This window comes from Rattus norvegicus, chromosome 15 (genome assembly GCF_021556685.1).
Source record: "Rattus norvegicus strain SHRSP/BbbUtx chromosome 15, alternate assembly SHRSP_T2T, whole genome shotgun sequence".
NCBI lineage: Eukaryota > Metazoa > Chordata > Mammalia > Rodentia > Muridae > Rattus > Rattus norvegicus.
The window spans coordinates 106,404,440-106,421,282 of NC_141548.1; the positions used below are offsets into that span (position 1 = coordinate 106,404,440).

Sequence of the window (16,843 nt, forward strand, 5' to 3'; positions counted from 1 at the left end):
ATTAAATACCCACGGTTAAACACAAAGCTTAATAAATATAAAGTTGTGATCCTCAGCTTTGTTCGTCTGCATCACTCATGCTGCCAATGGGACTTCTTTTATAAAGCTGGTGAAGGCGATTCCCTTCCGTGTTTACCATAGCCCTCCCCTTCCTTTTCACAATTCAGGAATTATTTGAACGGTGCCTTTCCTATCAGCCAGTCCAAATATCCTCTTGTTAAATATTTCTGGGGCCTGTACTTGAAGAAAGACATGATTTTCTCAAATCTGTGAACAGGACACTTTTTTAAAATGTCAAAATAAACCATCTGCTTGTACAACTGTTTCTAATTACTTCCCTGCCTAGACTCTCCACTGGAGGAGTTTGGCACCCGCACCCCGCCCAGAGCGGATCCACTGCCCAAGTGTTCGCAGGCAATTGAGCCTCCAGGAGGAGCCCAGAACCTGTGAGCTCCGGTATCCCAAGTCCTTCTGCCTGGACATCTGCTGGTGACACTTCTTCCTCCTGCTGCCTCGGGTGGAAGCCCCACCTAGCAGCAGTGCAGCTGGTCTGCCCTCCCGCCTGCACAGCTCAGCATGCATCCCCCAGGCTTTAAGAACTTCTTGTTGCTGGTGTCCTCCCTTCTCTTCATTGGGCTGTCAGCTGCACCTCAAAGCTTCTCACCATCTCTGAGGTAAGTTTGGTTTATTGTTGTTTGAGACCTGCCCTGCTGTGGGTGGCAGAACTCAAGCTTACAGATGACTGTCCTAAGCCAAGAGCAGTTACTAAGTGGGACGCGAGATAAACAGTTTTCAACCTGTTCTGCCTTTTCTTTCCTTATTATCTAACCTTAATCTTGCTTCGTATCTGTTCATTCACTTTTCCTTTGGAATAAAACAAGGATCATTTCTCCCTCTGCAAATACGTGTTAGGGTTGTTTGTTTTTGTTGTTTTACCTCAAATCAAAGATGAGCACACTCGTCTCACCTCATAGCCTGTAAGGCAGTTTTATTTCCACTTTCTAATATAGCACCTGCTTGGTGGTCCTGTCACATCTTTTATTGCATTTTGTAAGAGACAAGTTCCGTTCCAACTTTTTAAGCGTAGACTTCTTAAGGTCTGCTTCAAACACAATTTAAAAGCATTACTTCCTATCATATATATCATACGTTAAACTTCTATATATCCCTCTATTTTTACAAAATAATCTCCCTCTAGCTATTAGATAGCAATGGGCACTTTTTAAAGAGAAAGAACAAAAAGCCAGCCAAGTATCATACTTCAGACTAATTTACATTTAATCAAAATGTGCATTTAAGATTCAACGGCAATCCGCCAAGGAGCAAGAGGCCGTCGCCTCTACTTGGAAGGTGCTATTTTTAGTCATGTTTAAAACAGCCCTTCAGAGGCTTGCTTGGCCCACAGAGAAATGAGTGAGGCTGCAGGCCTCTGCTCCATGGAGTGTGGGCTGGGAGTAAAAGGGGCGGTGTCTGTGTCTGACTGTGGCCTAGCTGTGGCCTTTCTTATCTCCTGCAGAAGCCTGTCGGGCGCCCCCTGCAGGCTGTCCCGGGCAGAGTCCGAGCGCAGATGTCGTGCACCTGGGCAGCCCCCAGGGAGCGCTCTATGCCATGACCGTGGCCGGTGCGAGTGTGGGGTGTGCATCTGTCACGTGACTGAACCTGGCACCTACTTTGGGCCACTGTGTGAGTGCCATGACTGGGTCTGCGAGACCTACGACGGGAAAACCTGTGCAGGTAAGGCAGAGGCACTGCCCGCTTGGGAGTCACCTGCCTCCAGACAGTTATTGCTATCAGAAGTCACGCTTCTATGAAATTTCAGTATCATTTATTACAATATTTCTTCTCTGGAGCATTCACTTAAGTGAAAATTATAAATATAAGTGTATATTATAAGCATATAATTATATATAAATGTATTTGATATAAACATATATTTAAATACATATAAATATATTATATATGCATACTTATATAATTCTACACTTCACTTCCCTCTCCTGTGGCCCCTTATCATGGACTGGATTCTTCACAGCCTCACCACTAGGGTTACTTTGATGGACTCCCTTATCTCTCTTGTGCATGTTAATCATATTTGAAGATTCTGATCCTCATCTTATAGGAAATATAATCTGGCAGATTTGCCTTTGAGGTCAGATTTGCCTTTCACTCCTAGGATGAGCTTCACAGACAGAGAGAGAGGAACATATCTAAAACCACAACAAAAAAAAATTACAAAGTCGCATACTTACTTGGATGAGTTTTGTTTTAACTTCTGGGAATTCAGTGCAGTCAGAATGGAGGGAAAGTATATTTATTTCTCTTGCACAATTGAAAGCATATTTCAAGTTCATCAGAAAGTGTCACTGAAAAGGGACAGAACCTTTAACCTCTTTAACAATTGTGTGTAAAATGGGGCCATTTACTTGTGGCTAGCAGCCTGCCTCAGTTAATTTATTGTGACCAATACAGGAAACTCACTAGCAAAGCCAGCATAATGCGTGACAAACAGGGCTTGGTCCATTAATAGGAAAACAAAGCAAGTTATTTTACCCTTGAGGCTGCTAGGACTTAGGTGTCCAACAATAACATCAAGAGACCAAAACTAAATTTATAACAACAATGTTTCCACTCAGAATCTGGGCCTAAGAGTACATTGGGAGAGTTCTAATAATTGGGTTGTGTGGGTCTTAAAGAAATAACCCTAGAAGGTACTCCAAGGAGCTTGGGTACTTCTGGGTGGTTTGTTTGTGGGACCTTGTGAGCAGTATGACTCAACCCTTGTCATATAACTACAATAGCTTCAAGCTTGAATTATTAGGGGTGGCTCCTTGAAATGAAAGCAAAGCTTTATCTGCATTCCATTCCAAATTCAACGATCACCCAGTCTGTAATCATGCTTTTGTGCATGCTTTATTGGGGTCTTTTATCCGCTTTCCTACTCCACCCTTATCCCTTCCAACACCCCAACACTAGGTAGGAGAAAAAGAAGGATAAAGGGGAAAGAGAGTGTTGATCTCCTTAGATTACTTCCTGCTGATTAGAGGCATCTAGTCCCTTGAGGCAAGTTTGAACTTCATCATCAGTATATCCAATTCCTTCTTCTTATCTCTGCTCACAACCACTTCAGCAAACAGCAGCAGCAGGGAAGCGGCAACATCCTCTCTCGGGGCTCTGGCATTTGTAGGCCCTCTGAAGAGTCCCCAGAATTCCAAATGAAATCTCTCTTCATCTGGTAAAATCATACCCCTTCCTGAGCATGAGACAAGTCATACTTAGCTGCTATGGTCAATCTGAAGCAGCCCCATATACTATACCTGGAATTAAAACAAAAACATATTCCCATAACATTTTTGTGTTTTTAAAGAAACCAAAATTCTTGTTATACCAGTCTCCCTGCCTTTACTGTCTCTGGTAAGGCTTTCAAAATAGTGTGAGTTTTGAAAAATAATTCCAGGACTTTTAGTGTTCTTGTTTGTTTAAAAAAAATATAGTGGTGAGATCTAGCCTGTAGCTAGTAAAACTAGCAATGATGGCTCAAGGCCATCACATAAGCTTTCCTGCTAAGGGTCCTGGCTGGTGCTTTGCTGTGAATCTGGCTTGTGATGCTGTGGGCTTTTGAGTTCCTTCTTTCTTGGAGGAATTGGTTGTTTACTTATGACATCTTAGTCACTGAATTCTTTCCTTCTTGATTCTAAACGCAGGACCAAGTCACATGTTTTCTGTGCCTTTCTGTAAATGGCAAAATCCTTGTTTGTTCACAGCTGAGTGAAATGCTTGCACTCATTTGACATTCTTGCACTGCAGAGGAATGTACACACTTAGGCTGGCCACTGAGATTTCCCTTTAGGGTCTTGTATGGTGTCTGCCCCTGACACTGCTGTGAACACATTTGCCAGGCGCAGAAGGAATCTGCACGGGAAGCCCAGAGCTGCCTTGCCAGCTCACCCTCCTGTTCTGTGCTTTCAGATTTAGCTTCTCCATTCTACTTTCGATTTCATAATCAGGATGAAAATCTTGTAAAATAACGTTTTCGTTTGTTTTGTGAATCCATCTGATATTTGACTCAGTAAACTCCTGTAAGTTATTTGTGGAAATATAATAATTGGCAGAGACTTCCTTTCAATTTTGAAGAAAACAAATCCTGCCTCTCTATATCACAGAGATACAAATCTGTCAGAAAATTTCAGACTTCAAATCTTAGTCCATCTACTATTTGAAATTGGATGTTACCTAAACATCCAAGCCTTCATTTCTTCATCTGAAAAAAAAAAGAGAAATCTTTAAAAAATATTTTGATCATTTTACATGTATAAATATTTTTGCTGCATGCTTTCATGACCACATGTCTGTCTGGTTCCTGTAGAGCTCAAAGGCAGGTGTCCAATCCCCTGGATCTGGAGGTATAGATGTTTGTGAGCCACCATGTGGATGCTGGGAACTAACTTAGGTCTTTCTTAAAAGTAACAGTTGCTTTGGACTACCGAGTCACCTCTCTAATACCACAAAATGAGCATCTTAACAGTAATGACCTTATAGGACTGTTGTAAAGTTTAGTATGGGCAAAACATTTCATATAGTGTCTGACAGGTAGTGAATGCTCAAAGAATACTAATGTTTTGAAGTGTGGAGCATTGTGGGTGGACAGGTAAAAAGATAAGTAGGTAGGCTTGGCCTTATGGTTGTTGGGTGTTTGTGGCTGAGATCGATCTAATTTTCTTCATGTAGTCAGGGCCTGTTATTGATTTGAAGCTCAAAAGGTCAAGCAAGGATAGCAGTTTTGGCCTAGCCTCAAAACATCTGCATTATGCACACTCTGCCCTTTCAAAGCATAGTCAGTTAGGATTCTTATACCATGAATCATAAGAACTGTGCTTATTTTAGCTTGAGCTCCTTGAAAATGTCCACACTATCACAAATACCTTTCTTCCAATGCCCAATGTGTTCATGGTACCTGAATCTATCTCTCATTTCTACAGCATACGGAATCTGGCCAGTGACAGTTTCTGTGGGTGTGATGGTTTATTGTGGGATAAACTAATTTTGGTAAATCATATCTCTGACAGCAGCAGCATTTTTCTTTGCATGAAAATAAACTTTAGTTTGGTATTTCTAAAGCATCCCTGGACAAATCCCATGAGTAGCAATGATGCGCTTTATTAAAATAAAAAATAGGTTTCCTGAAAACGTTTTAGAGTTGCTTTTGAAATGTGTCACTTAAAATTGGTCAGTGTTTCTTTCGTGGGCACAGATCTCCACAAAAACATAAAGAAGTAAGGTAGGGTGTTTGAAAGATGGTTCATAGTTAAGAGCACTTGTTCTTATAGAAGACCCAAGTTCAGTTCCCAGCACACATGTCAAGTAGCTCACAGTACCTTGTAAGTTCAGCTCTAGAAGAACCTGACACCTTTGGCATCTTAAAAAGATATATATCTATCTCTCTCTCTCTCTCTCTCTATATATATATATATATATATATAGAGAGAGAGAGAGTTGTTAGGGGGAAAAAGACGTGGGATTCCAAGTAAAAAAGAAATCAAGTACCAGATGAGATTTGGGAAGACATACAGGTGCACTAGGAATAAGGAAAGGCACACAGACTCCGCTTGGCTAGCACCATAGGCAAAGTAGCAGGGGACCTGTTGAAAGAAGTTACAGATGAAGGGGTTTTTGTTTTGTTTTGTTTTGGTTTGGTTTTTGGTTATTTTATTTGTTTACATCTCAAATGTTGCCCCCCTCCTGGTTTCCCCTTTGCTATCCCCTTATCCCATCCCCTTCCCTCCTTCCTCTGAGGGTTCTTCCTTTCCCTCCCCCACTCCCAACTCACTGGGCTATCTAGCCTTCACAAAACCAAGGGCCTCCCCTCCCACTGATGCCAGATATGGCTATCCTCTGCTACATCTGCTGCTGGAGCCGCGGGGTCCCTCGATGTGTATTCTTTGGTTGATGGATTTGTCCCTGGGAGCTCTGTGGGGTCTAGTTAGTTGGTATTGTTGTTCTTCCTATGGGGTTGCAAACCCCTTCAGCTCCCTAACTCTTCCTGTGCGGTCCCCCATGCTCAGTCTCATGGTTGGCTGCAAGCATCCCCATCTCTTGGGATCAACAACAGTATCTGGGTTTAGTATCTGCAGATGGGATGTATCCCTAAGTGGAACAATCTTTGGATGGCCTTTCCTTCAGTCTCTGTTCCACTTTTAGTCTCTGTATTTTCTTTAGACAGGAGCAATACTGGGTTAATATTTTTGAGATGGATAGGTGGCCCCATCCCTCAACCTGGGGTCGAGCCTTACATCTGGATATGGTCTCTACAGGTTATCTCTCTCTCCTTTGTTGGGCATTTCAGCTAATGTCATCCCTCCTGCTTCCCTGGCATCTGGGACTTTCTAGTGGCTACCACCAGTTTCCCATGCCCCAATGCTACACACTTCCATTCAATTTCCTGACCCCCTGTACTTCTCCCCTGTTTTCTCTCACATCTGATCTTCCCCCCTTTTATCCCCCCTCCTCTCATCCCTTCAGATCCCTCCCTCCCTTTACTTCCCATAATTAGTTTGTTCCCCCTTTTAACCAGGACTAAAGCATCTGCACTGTTGAAGAAGTTAAATAGATCAATAAACCTTGATGCAGTTTGTGCCTCTTACACAACAGATTAGAGCAACTGATTTCTGGACTATAGGAATGATGGCTTGTGCTGTGGTTCACAGACATGAGATGGTACACAAGGGCATGGTGTGGTGTGCAGATTCAATGGACAAGAATTTAGTTTAAATGCTGAGTTCATTTGCATCCCAAGGGAGAGAGAACAAGACAGAATTGGGATGATTTTTAAAAGAGCGTTGTTCTTGTGATTGGGCACTCAGGGGTAAGTGAGATAATGGATGGAATCCGAGGGAGGTATGAGTGGATGGGAATGGGATAGAGCAATGGGATAAATGGGTTGGGGAAGAGCTAGATAACTCTTAACCAATAGCTTACAGCCCTTATTAAAGACCAGTGGTTTTTATGTAAAGATGCCATGGAGGACAGAACTATTACTTGAGGAATGAGACTCTATTCCGTTAAACAATAATCCTGGGACTGGATGGAAATCTTGCCTGAACTGTTAACTGGTTTGAATAGACAACTGTGAACTAGATATTAAATTTCACTGAATTCAATGTCTTTATGGAGAAACTTGTATAAGGTATGATATTCCAAATAATTTCCATGTTTACATATAAATATATTTGTTATATAATATGTGCATTTATTCAGACTATTTATCATTCTTATATACGTTAGTTTTATCCACAAACATACAAAAAGTAGTGAAAATCACATTAAATATCCTAGGCATATGTGATTTTTTTGCACAGGGTAGTTAAATAATCACCATTGAGTGACAAAACTTTGTAAAAAATATTATACTTTCTGGATTTTTATAACCTGAGGACTATTTAACCTGATTTTCTGCCCCACAGTTATTATGTTTTCTACTAGCCTATTGAGTAATTAATTTCTTTCCAAGCCTATTTTTATCCCATACTTTGGTTTTTCCTCTCTTAATCATTTTTTATTCTCCATTTCCTTTCTTAAAGACTTGCCTAGTGTTCCTTGTCCACTCTTTTGCCTTTGTCTAGCTTTGCTTGGGCTTAGCCTTCTTTTCTTTATTTACATTTAAAATGTTATCCTCTTTTCCAGGTTTCCCCTCCAAAAACCCCTCACCCCATGCCCAGACCCCTTGCCTCCCTTCCCTGGCATTTCCCTACACTGGGGCATGGAGCCTTCACAGGATCAAGGACCTTTCCTCCCACTGATGCCCAACAAGGCCATCCTCTGCTACATATGCGGCTGGAATCATGGGTCCCTCCATGTGTACTCTTTGGTTGGTGGTTTAGTCTCTGGGAGCTCTGGTCTTATAGATAACCCGCTTCCTGGTTATTTGTTGTTGAGAGAATTTAGTTCCCTGTGCTTATATTCCTGAGGTGCTTGTTTTACTAAAGTTGGTCTACTTTGTTTCTAGGAGTCTTTTCTGCAGACTTTCTGTCAACCTCTGACAATGTCTCAATTATCAACAGGATATTTGGCCATTCTCATGCTGCCCTATTTGAAAGTCCTCTGTTGTTTGTCCCTCATAGATTCATGTCTCTGGTCATTATGTTGAGTCAGCTCTCCACCTTTAATGACCATTAGGCCAAACTCACTTAAAATAAACCAAAGTAAACTATTTATCTCAAGACCCTCCTTTGCCATTTAAGGTGTAAAGTAATCTAGTTATACACTTGAAGACTTTCTTATCTAATCACCCCACTGTAAATTTCTGTGCATGTGAATGGCAAGGAGAAGGTTCTGTGTCTATCAACACCTTAGTCTATGTAGGTAAGACAAATTGTAGGCCAAAGATTTTGTGGCTGGTTTTATATGTATGGTGGTTTGAATAGGTTTGATCCCCACAGATTCACATTTGAATTCTTGGTCAGGGAGTAGCACTATTAGAAGTTAGGACCTTATCGAATGAAGTATGTCACTGTGACGATCATTTATGTTCAAGCTACTCTCAGTGTGAAACAGAGTCACCTTCTGCTGCCTGTGAACTCTCAACTCCTCCAGAACTACTTGAGAAACTACTCCTTGTTTTCTTACATTCCACTACGTTTACCACCATTACTATGAAAGATTAAACCTCTAAAGCTGTAAGCCAGCTCCAATGAAATGTTTTCCTTTATTAGAGTTGCCTTGGTCATATTGCCCCTTCATAGCAAAAAAAGCCCAAGACAGTGTCCCAGTCCCTCCATCAGAAATCTTGCCTGGTTAAAGGCGGTGGCTGATTCAGATTCCATATCCCCAGTTGCTAGGAGTCTTAGCATGACCAACCATAGATTCCTAGGAATTTCCATTGCCCTAAGTTTCTAGCTTATCCCAGAAATGACCTCCCCATTCTAATTGTCTCTCCCAGTATTCTCTCCCTCCGTCCTCCCCACACCTGATACCTTCTATTTCCATCCCCACACCTACTGCTGTCCACTGTCCTCTCTGGGTTCACTCATGATGCTATTTTATTCCCTCCTTTAGTAAGATTCACTAGTCTATCCTTGTTACTTAGCTTTTTTGGGTTTGTGGATTGAAGCACGGTTGTTATTTTTCTTTACTTTATAGCCAATATACACTTATAAGTGAGTACATACCATGTTTGTCTTTCTGGGTCTGGGTTATCTGACAAAGGGATCATTTCAAATTCCACTCATTTTCATACAAATTTCATGATGCCATTGTTTTAGTGCCTGAGTTATACTCCATGGCATAAATCTACCACATTTTCTTTATCCATTCTTTGGTTGAGGGACATCTAGGCTTTTACACTTTCTAGTTATTATGAATCCTCATGGTATGGTGACACATTTTTTTTTTCTTTTTTTGCGGGGTATAGCTGGGTCTTGAGGGAGGTTAATTCTCAACTTTCTGAGAAAACCCCAAATAAATTCCCAAACTGGCTGGCTGTACAAGGTTTCACTCTACCAGCAATGGCGGATGTTTCCCTTGCTCCACTCCTTGACAGCATGAGCTATCTCTTGAGTTTTTTATCTTACCTATTCTGATGGGTATAAAACAGAGACTTAAAGGAGTTTTGATTTGCATTTTTCTGATCACTAAAGATGCTGAACATTTCTTTAAGTGTTTCTTCTCCATTAGATATTCCTCTGTTGAGAATTCTCTGATTAGATCTGTGCCACATTTTAAAATTGGATTACTTGGTTTGTTGATGACTAATCTCTTGAATTCCTTACATATTTTGGATATTGGCCCTCTGTCAGATGTGAGGTTGGTTGACAGAGGCCATCCTGGGAAGGCTAAGGCAAGCAAATGAGTTTTCTGACAATGGCCCACCATTCCATAAGACGGTGATGAGTGAGCACTGAGAATGCAGGTCCTTAGAGACTTCATTCCAAGATTGCTTCTTGTTGCTGATATTCCTTTCCTGTCACTGGTACATAGCCTAATCATTCCTGGGCATTAGCCCACCCTATTGGACAGATTTTCTGCAGATTAATATGAAGAGGCACTTTCATGTACTAATGTTGTTCAGATGAACTGATGATTTCCTAATTCCTGATAGTGATTCTATAGAGTTCGTAAATTGATACAAGTAATCTCAAGCTTCCTATAGAATAAAAGCTGCAAATAGAGCTCTACAAACCTTCATATGTCAATGGCTAATTGCACTAGGAAAAGAAAGCAAGCTTAGAAAAAAATTATGATCAAGGAAATAGTCTCTCTAGGTTAGTTGTGAGACCATTATCTGTCAACTTTAGACAATTTATTGTAGGTACAAGGACAGAAAATAAAATATTGACTAGTTTATCTGTATAAAATTTCCAAAGACACCAGGCAGATGATTTGTCTCTGGACAAAACTGTGCTAGCTTTATCGTGCTAAAATTGTTTTAAACTTATAATGAAGTTAGAACTCTGGGAGATAGATAATGAATATTTAATCAGGTACTAGTCTTGATGGAATGAGATGTAAACAATTCTTTTGTAATTCCTTAAGTCTTATGGATCTATGACATATATTGTTGCCTTAAACCTACTATGGACTTATTGGAATGTAAAATTATTTAGAAAACCATGTAATCAAGTATCCTGTTGTAATAGTTTTATCTGAAAATTGTATGAGGTAATTTTTAAGAATAAGTATAATACTGAGAACAGAAATAAAGGTCTGTTGGAGCTTCTTTTCTCCACTTCCTCCAGAGTGAGTGTTTTTCTGCATGCCTATCTCTTTTTCTTTCTCTCTGTCTCACAAAGAGTGAATAAACTCACCTGATTAGCAAGGGGCCTGAGAGTTAAAAGAACAAAGAGCCCTAATGACTAACTTCTAAATCTCTGGCTGCTAAGAGTGGAAGTCAAATTACCAAAAGGCAGCAGCTTTTGGCCATATAATAGCAAAGAATTAAACAAAAGAAAATTTTCCAAAAGCAAGCTACTTTTGCTCCCACAATTGCAACTTTTGCCCTGGCAACTGCCAACAACACTCATCACTGCCTGCCGCAGTCTACCCTGGATGCTGGGCTGGTCACTGGCAGTGGTGAATATCATTTCCTCTTCTGTGGACTGCCATTTTGTCCTCTTGATAGTATCCTTTTCCTTACAGAAAAGTTTCAGTTTCATGAGGTCTTTCTCTCTCTCTCTCTCTCTCTCTCTCTCCTTCTTTCTTTCTTTGATATCTTATGTATTTACATTTCAAATGTTATCTACTTTCCATCTTCTCCAATCCCCCCTTCCTCTGCTTCTATGAAGATGTTCCCATTCCCAGCCACCCACTGCCACCTCAATACCCTCGCATTCCCCTACACTGGGGAAATGAGCCTTCACAGGACCAAGGATTTTCCTCCTATTGATGCCAGACAATGCCATCCTCCCCTACATATGCGGCTGGCGCCATGGGTTCCTCCATGTGTACTCTTTCGTTGGTGGTTTTGTTCCCAGGAGTTCTGGGGGGGGGGTCTTGTTGTTCTTCCTATGGGGTTGCTTCTTCAGTACTTTCTCTAACTCCTCCATTGGGGACCCCATGCTCAGTATGATGGTTATAGCAGCAAGCATCCTCATTTGTATCAGTAAAACTCTGGCAGAGCCTCTCAAGAGACATCCATATCAGGCTCCTGTCAGCAAGCACTTCTTGGCATCAGCAATAGTGACTGGGTTTGGTGACTGCATATGGGATGGATCCCCAGGTTAATTGTTAATCTTAATGCCTGAGCTGTGGGTTTTCTGTTCAAAAAGTTATCTCCTGTATTAATGCATTCATGGTTATTCACTGCTTTCTCTTCTATCATGTTTAGTCTGCCTGATTTTATGTTGAGGTTTTTGATCCACTTAAACGTGAGTGTTGTGAAGAGTGACTGATATAGATCTATTTGCATTCTTCTACTTGCAAACATCCAGTTAGATTAACACCATTTATTGAAGATGCTTTCTTTTTTCCATTGTATAATTTTGGCTTCTTTGTCAAAAAAATCAAGTGTCCATAGGTGTTTGGATTTGCTTCTGGGTCTTCAATTTGATTCCATTGAAAACCATTTCTGTTTTTATTCCAAAACCATGCAGTTTTTATTATAGCTCTGTAGTAAAGCTTGCAATCAGGGATGGTGGTGCCTCCAAAAATTCTCTTATTGCTGTTGTTTTGTTTTCATATAAAGTTGAATATTATTCTTTCAACATCTGTAAAGGATTGTGTTGGAATTTTTATGATAATTGCATTGAATCTGTAGGTTGCTTTTGCTAAGATGACCATTTTTACTATGTTAATACTAAGATCCAAGAACATGACAGATTTTTCCATCTTTTGATATCTTCTTAAATTTCTTTCTTCAAAGTCTTGAAGTTCTTTCCATATAGGTCTTTCATTTGCTTGGTTAGAGTTACACAAAGATATTTTGCATTATCTATGGCTATCTGAGAGTTTCATTTCCCTGATTTCTTTCTTAGCCTATTTATAATTTGTATATAGGATGGTGTGATGGTTTGCATATGCTTGGCCCAGGGAGTGACACTATAAGAAGGTGTGGTCTTGTTGGAGGAAGTGTGTCACTGGGGGGTGGGCTTGGAGACCCTCCTCCTAGCTGCCTGGGGATGCTCAGTCTGTTCCTGGCTTCCTTCGGGTGAAGATGTAGAACTCAGCTCCTCCTGCACCATGCCTGCCTGGATGCTGCCATGCTCCTGCCTTGATGTTAATGGACTGGACCTGTAAACCAGCCCCAATTAAATGTTGTTTCTTATAAAACTTACATTGTCATGGTATTTGTTCACAGCAATAAGACCCTAACTAAGTGGGTTCAGTCCTCACCTCCCCCGCCCCGAAAAAAAAAAAAAACTCTAACTAAGACAGAAGGCTACTGATTTTTTTTTTGAGATAATTTTGTGTACAGCCACTTCACTGAAGGTGTTTATCAGCTGTAAGAGTTTCCTGGTAGAACTTCTGGGGTTCCTTATATATGCTATCATGTAATCTGTGAATAGTAATATTTTGACTTCTTCCTTTCCAACTTGTATCATCTTGATCTCCTTTAGTTGTCTTAATGCTCTAGCTAAAACTTCAAATGCTACACTGAATTGATATGGAGAAAGTGAAAAGCCATTTTAGTGAAATTGCTTTAAGCCTCTCTTCATTTAATTTGATGTTGGCTATTGGCTTGCAATATATTGCCTTTATTATGTTTAGGTATGTGCTTGTAACATTGACCTTTCTTTCATCTTGAAGAGGTGTTGGATCTTGCCAAAGATTTTTTTTCAGCATCTAATTAGATGATCATTTGATTGTTTCTCCCAGTTTGTTTATATAGTGAATTATATTGACAGATTTTTGTAAATTGAACCATCCCTGCATCTCTGGGATGAAGCTTCCCTGGTCACGGTGGATGATCCTTTTGATGTGTGCTTAGATTCAGTTTGCAAGTATTTTATTAAGTATTTTTATAGCTTATAATATTCTTTCTTTATACTGTACATTTAGTGTTTTTTTTTTTTTATTAACTTGAGTATTTCTTATATACATTTCAAGTGTTATTCCCTTTCCCGGTTTCCGGGCAAAATTCCCCTCCCCCCTCCCCTTCCATATGGGTGTTCCCCTCCCAACCCTCCCCCCATTGCCGCCCTCCCCCCATAGTCTAGTTCACTGGGGGTTCAGTCTTAGCAGGACCCAGGGCTTCCCCTTCCACTGGTGCTCTTACTAGGATATTCATTGCTACCTATGGGGTCAGAGTCCAGGGTCAGTCCATATATAGTCTTTAGGTAGTGGCTTAGTCTCTGGAAGCTCTGGTTGCTTGACATTGTTGTACTTTTGGGGTCTCGAGCCCCTTCAAGCTCTTCCAGTTCTTTCTCTGATTCCTTCAACGGGGGACCTATTCTCAGCTCAGTGGTTTGCTGCTGGCATTCGCCTCTGTATTTGCTGTATTCTGGCTGTGTCTCTCAGGAGCGATCTACATCCGGCTCCTGTCGGTCTGCACTTCTTTGCTTCATCCATCTTGTCCAATTGGGTGGCTGTATATGTATGGGCCACCTGTGGGGCAGGCTCTGAATGGGTGTTCCTTCAGTCTCTGTTTTAATCTTTGCCTCTCCCTTCCCAGCCAAGGGTATTCTTTTTCCTCATTTAAAGAAGGAGTGAAGCATTCACATTTTGATCATCCGTCTTGAGTTTCGTTTGTTCTAGGGATCTAGGGTAATTCAAGCATTTGGGCTAATAGCCACTTATCAATGAGTGCATACCATGTATGTCTTTCTGTGATTGGGTTAGCTCACTCAGGATGATATTTTCCAGTTCCAACCATTTGCCTACGAATTTCATAGACTCGTTGTTTTTGATAGCTGAGTAATATTCCATTGTGTAGATGTACCACATTTTCTGTATCCATTCCTCTGTTGAAGGGCATCTCGGTTCTTTCCATTTTCTGGCTATTATAAATAAGGCTGCGATGAACATAGTGGAGCACGTGTATCTTTTATATGTTGAGGCATCTTTTGGGTATATGCCCAAGAGAGGTATAGCTGGATCCTCAGGCAGTTCAATGTCCAATTTTCTGAGGAACCTCCAGACTGATTTCCAGAATGGTTTTACCAGTCTGCAATCCCACCAACAATGGAGGAGTGTTCCTCTTTCTCCACATCCTCGCCAGCATCTGCTGTCACCTGAGTTTTTGATCTTAGCCATTCTCACTGGTGTGAGGTGAAATCTCAGGGTTGTTTTGATTTGCATTTCCCTTATGACTAAAGATGTTGAACATTTCTTTAGGTGTTTCTCAGCCATTCGGCATTCCTCAGCTGTGAATTCTTTGTTTAGCTCTGAACCCCATTTTTTAATAGGGTTATTTGTTTCCCTGCGGTCTAACTTCTTGAGTTCTTTGTATATTTTGGATATAAGGCCTCTATCTGTTGTAGGATTGGTAAAGATCTTTTCCCAATCTGTTGGTTGCCGTTTTGTCCTAACCACCGTGTCCTTTGCCTTACAGAAGCTTTGCAGTTTTATGAGATCCCATTTGTCGATTCTTGATCTTAGAGCATAAGCCATTGGTGTTTTGTTCAGGAAATTTTTTCCAGTGCCCATGTGTTCCAGATGCTTCCCTAGTTTTTCTTCTATTAGTTTGAGTGTGTCTGGTTTGATGTGGAGGTCCTTGATCCACTTGGACTTCAGCTTTGTACAGGGTGATAAGCATGGATCGATCTGCATTCTTCTACATGTTGCCCTCCAGTTGAACCAGCACCATTTGCTGAAAATGCTATCTTTTTTCCATTGGATGGTTTTGGCTCCTTTGTCAAAAATCAAGTGACCATAGGTGTGTGGGTTCATTTCTGGGTCTTCAATTCTATTCCATTGGTCTATCTGTCTGTCTCTGTACCAATACCATGCAGTTTTTATCACTATTGCTCTGTAATACTGCTTGAGTTCAGGGATAGTGATTCCCCCTGAAGTCCTTTTATTGTTGAGGATAGCTTTAGCTATCCTGGGTTTTTTGTTATTCCAGATGAATTTGCAAATTGTTCTGTCTAACTCTTTGAAGAATTGGATTGGTATTTTGATGGGGATTGCATTGAATCTGTAGATTGCTTTTGGTAAAATGGCCATTTTTACTATATTAATCCTGCCAATCCATGAGCATGGGAGATCTTTCCATCTTCTGAGGTCTTCTTCAATTTCTTTCCTCAGTGTCTTGAAGTTCTTATTGTACAGATCTTTTACTTGCTTGGTTAAAGTCACACCGAGGTACTTTATATTATTTGGGTCTATTATGAAGGGTGTCATTTCCCTAATTTCTTTCTCGGCTTGTTTCTCTTTTGTATAGAGGAAAGCAACTGATTTATTTGAGTTAATTTTATACCCAGCCACTTTGCTGAAGTTGTTTATCAGCTTTAGTAGTTCTCTGGTGGAACTTTTGGGATCACTTAAATATACTATCATGTCATCTGCAAATAGTGATATTTTGACCTTTTCTTTTCCGATCTGTATCCCCTTGATCTCCTTTTGTTGTCTGACTGCTCTGGCTAGAACTTCAAGAACTATATTGAATAAGTAGGGAGAGAGTGGGCAGCCTTGTCTAGTCCCTGATTTTAGTGGGATTGCTTCAAGTTTCTCTCCATTTAGTTTAATGTTAGCAACTGGTTTGCTGTATATGGCTTTTACTATGTTTAGGTATGGGCCTTGAATTCCTATTGTTTCCAGGACCTTTATCATGAAGGGGTGTTGAATTTTGTCAAATGCTTTCTCAGCATCTAATGAAATGATCATGTGGTTCTGTTCTTTCAGTTTGTTTATATAATGGATCACATTGATGGTTTTCCGTATATTAAACCATCCCTGCATGCCTGGGATGAAGCCTACTTGGTCATGGTGGATGATTGTTTTGATGTGCTCTTGAATTCGGTTTGCCAGAATTTTATTGAGTATTTTTGCATCGATATTCATAAGGGAAATTGGTCTGAAGTTCTCTTTCTTTGTTGTGTCTTTGTGTGGTTTAGGTATAAGAGTAATTGTGGCTTCGTAGAAGGAATTCGGTAGTGCTCCATCTGTTTCAATTTTGTGGAATAGTTTGGATAATATTGGTATGAGGTCTTCTATGAAGGTTTGATAGAATTCTGCACTAAACCCGTCTGGACCTGGGCTCTTTTTGGTTGGGAGACCTTTAATGACTGCTTCTATTTCCTTAGGAGTTATGGGGTTGTTTAACTGGTTTATCTGTTCCTGATTTAACTTCGATACCTGGTATCTGTCTAGGAAATTGTCCATTTCCTGAAGATTTTCAAATTTTGTTGAATATAGGTTTTTATAGTAAGATCTGATGATTTTTTGAATTTCCTCTGAATCTGTAGTTATGTCTCCC

General features: G+C 40.5%; 1 protein-coding gene across 2 annotated transcripts in view; it reads left to right on the forward strand.

The window, feature by feature from the left end:
• Positions 1-384: 384 nt before the first annotated feature.
• The window catches only part of Itgbl1 (integrin subunit beta like 1), a 267,862-nt gene continuing 251,403 nt past the window's right edge, over positions 385-16,843 (forward strand). Inside the window, exons 1-2 of one of the 2 annotated variants that reach the window (XR_015638141.1) lie at positions 385-674; positions 1,517-1,734. Coding sequence is in view for 1 of the 2 variants with exons in the window: in NM_001017505.1 (NP_001017505.1) it covers positions 577-674; positions 1,517-1,734 (316 nt within the window). In the remaining variant the exon portion in view is untranslated. 2 annotated transcript variants of the gene reach the window in all.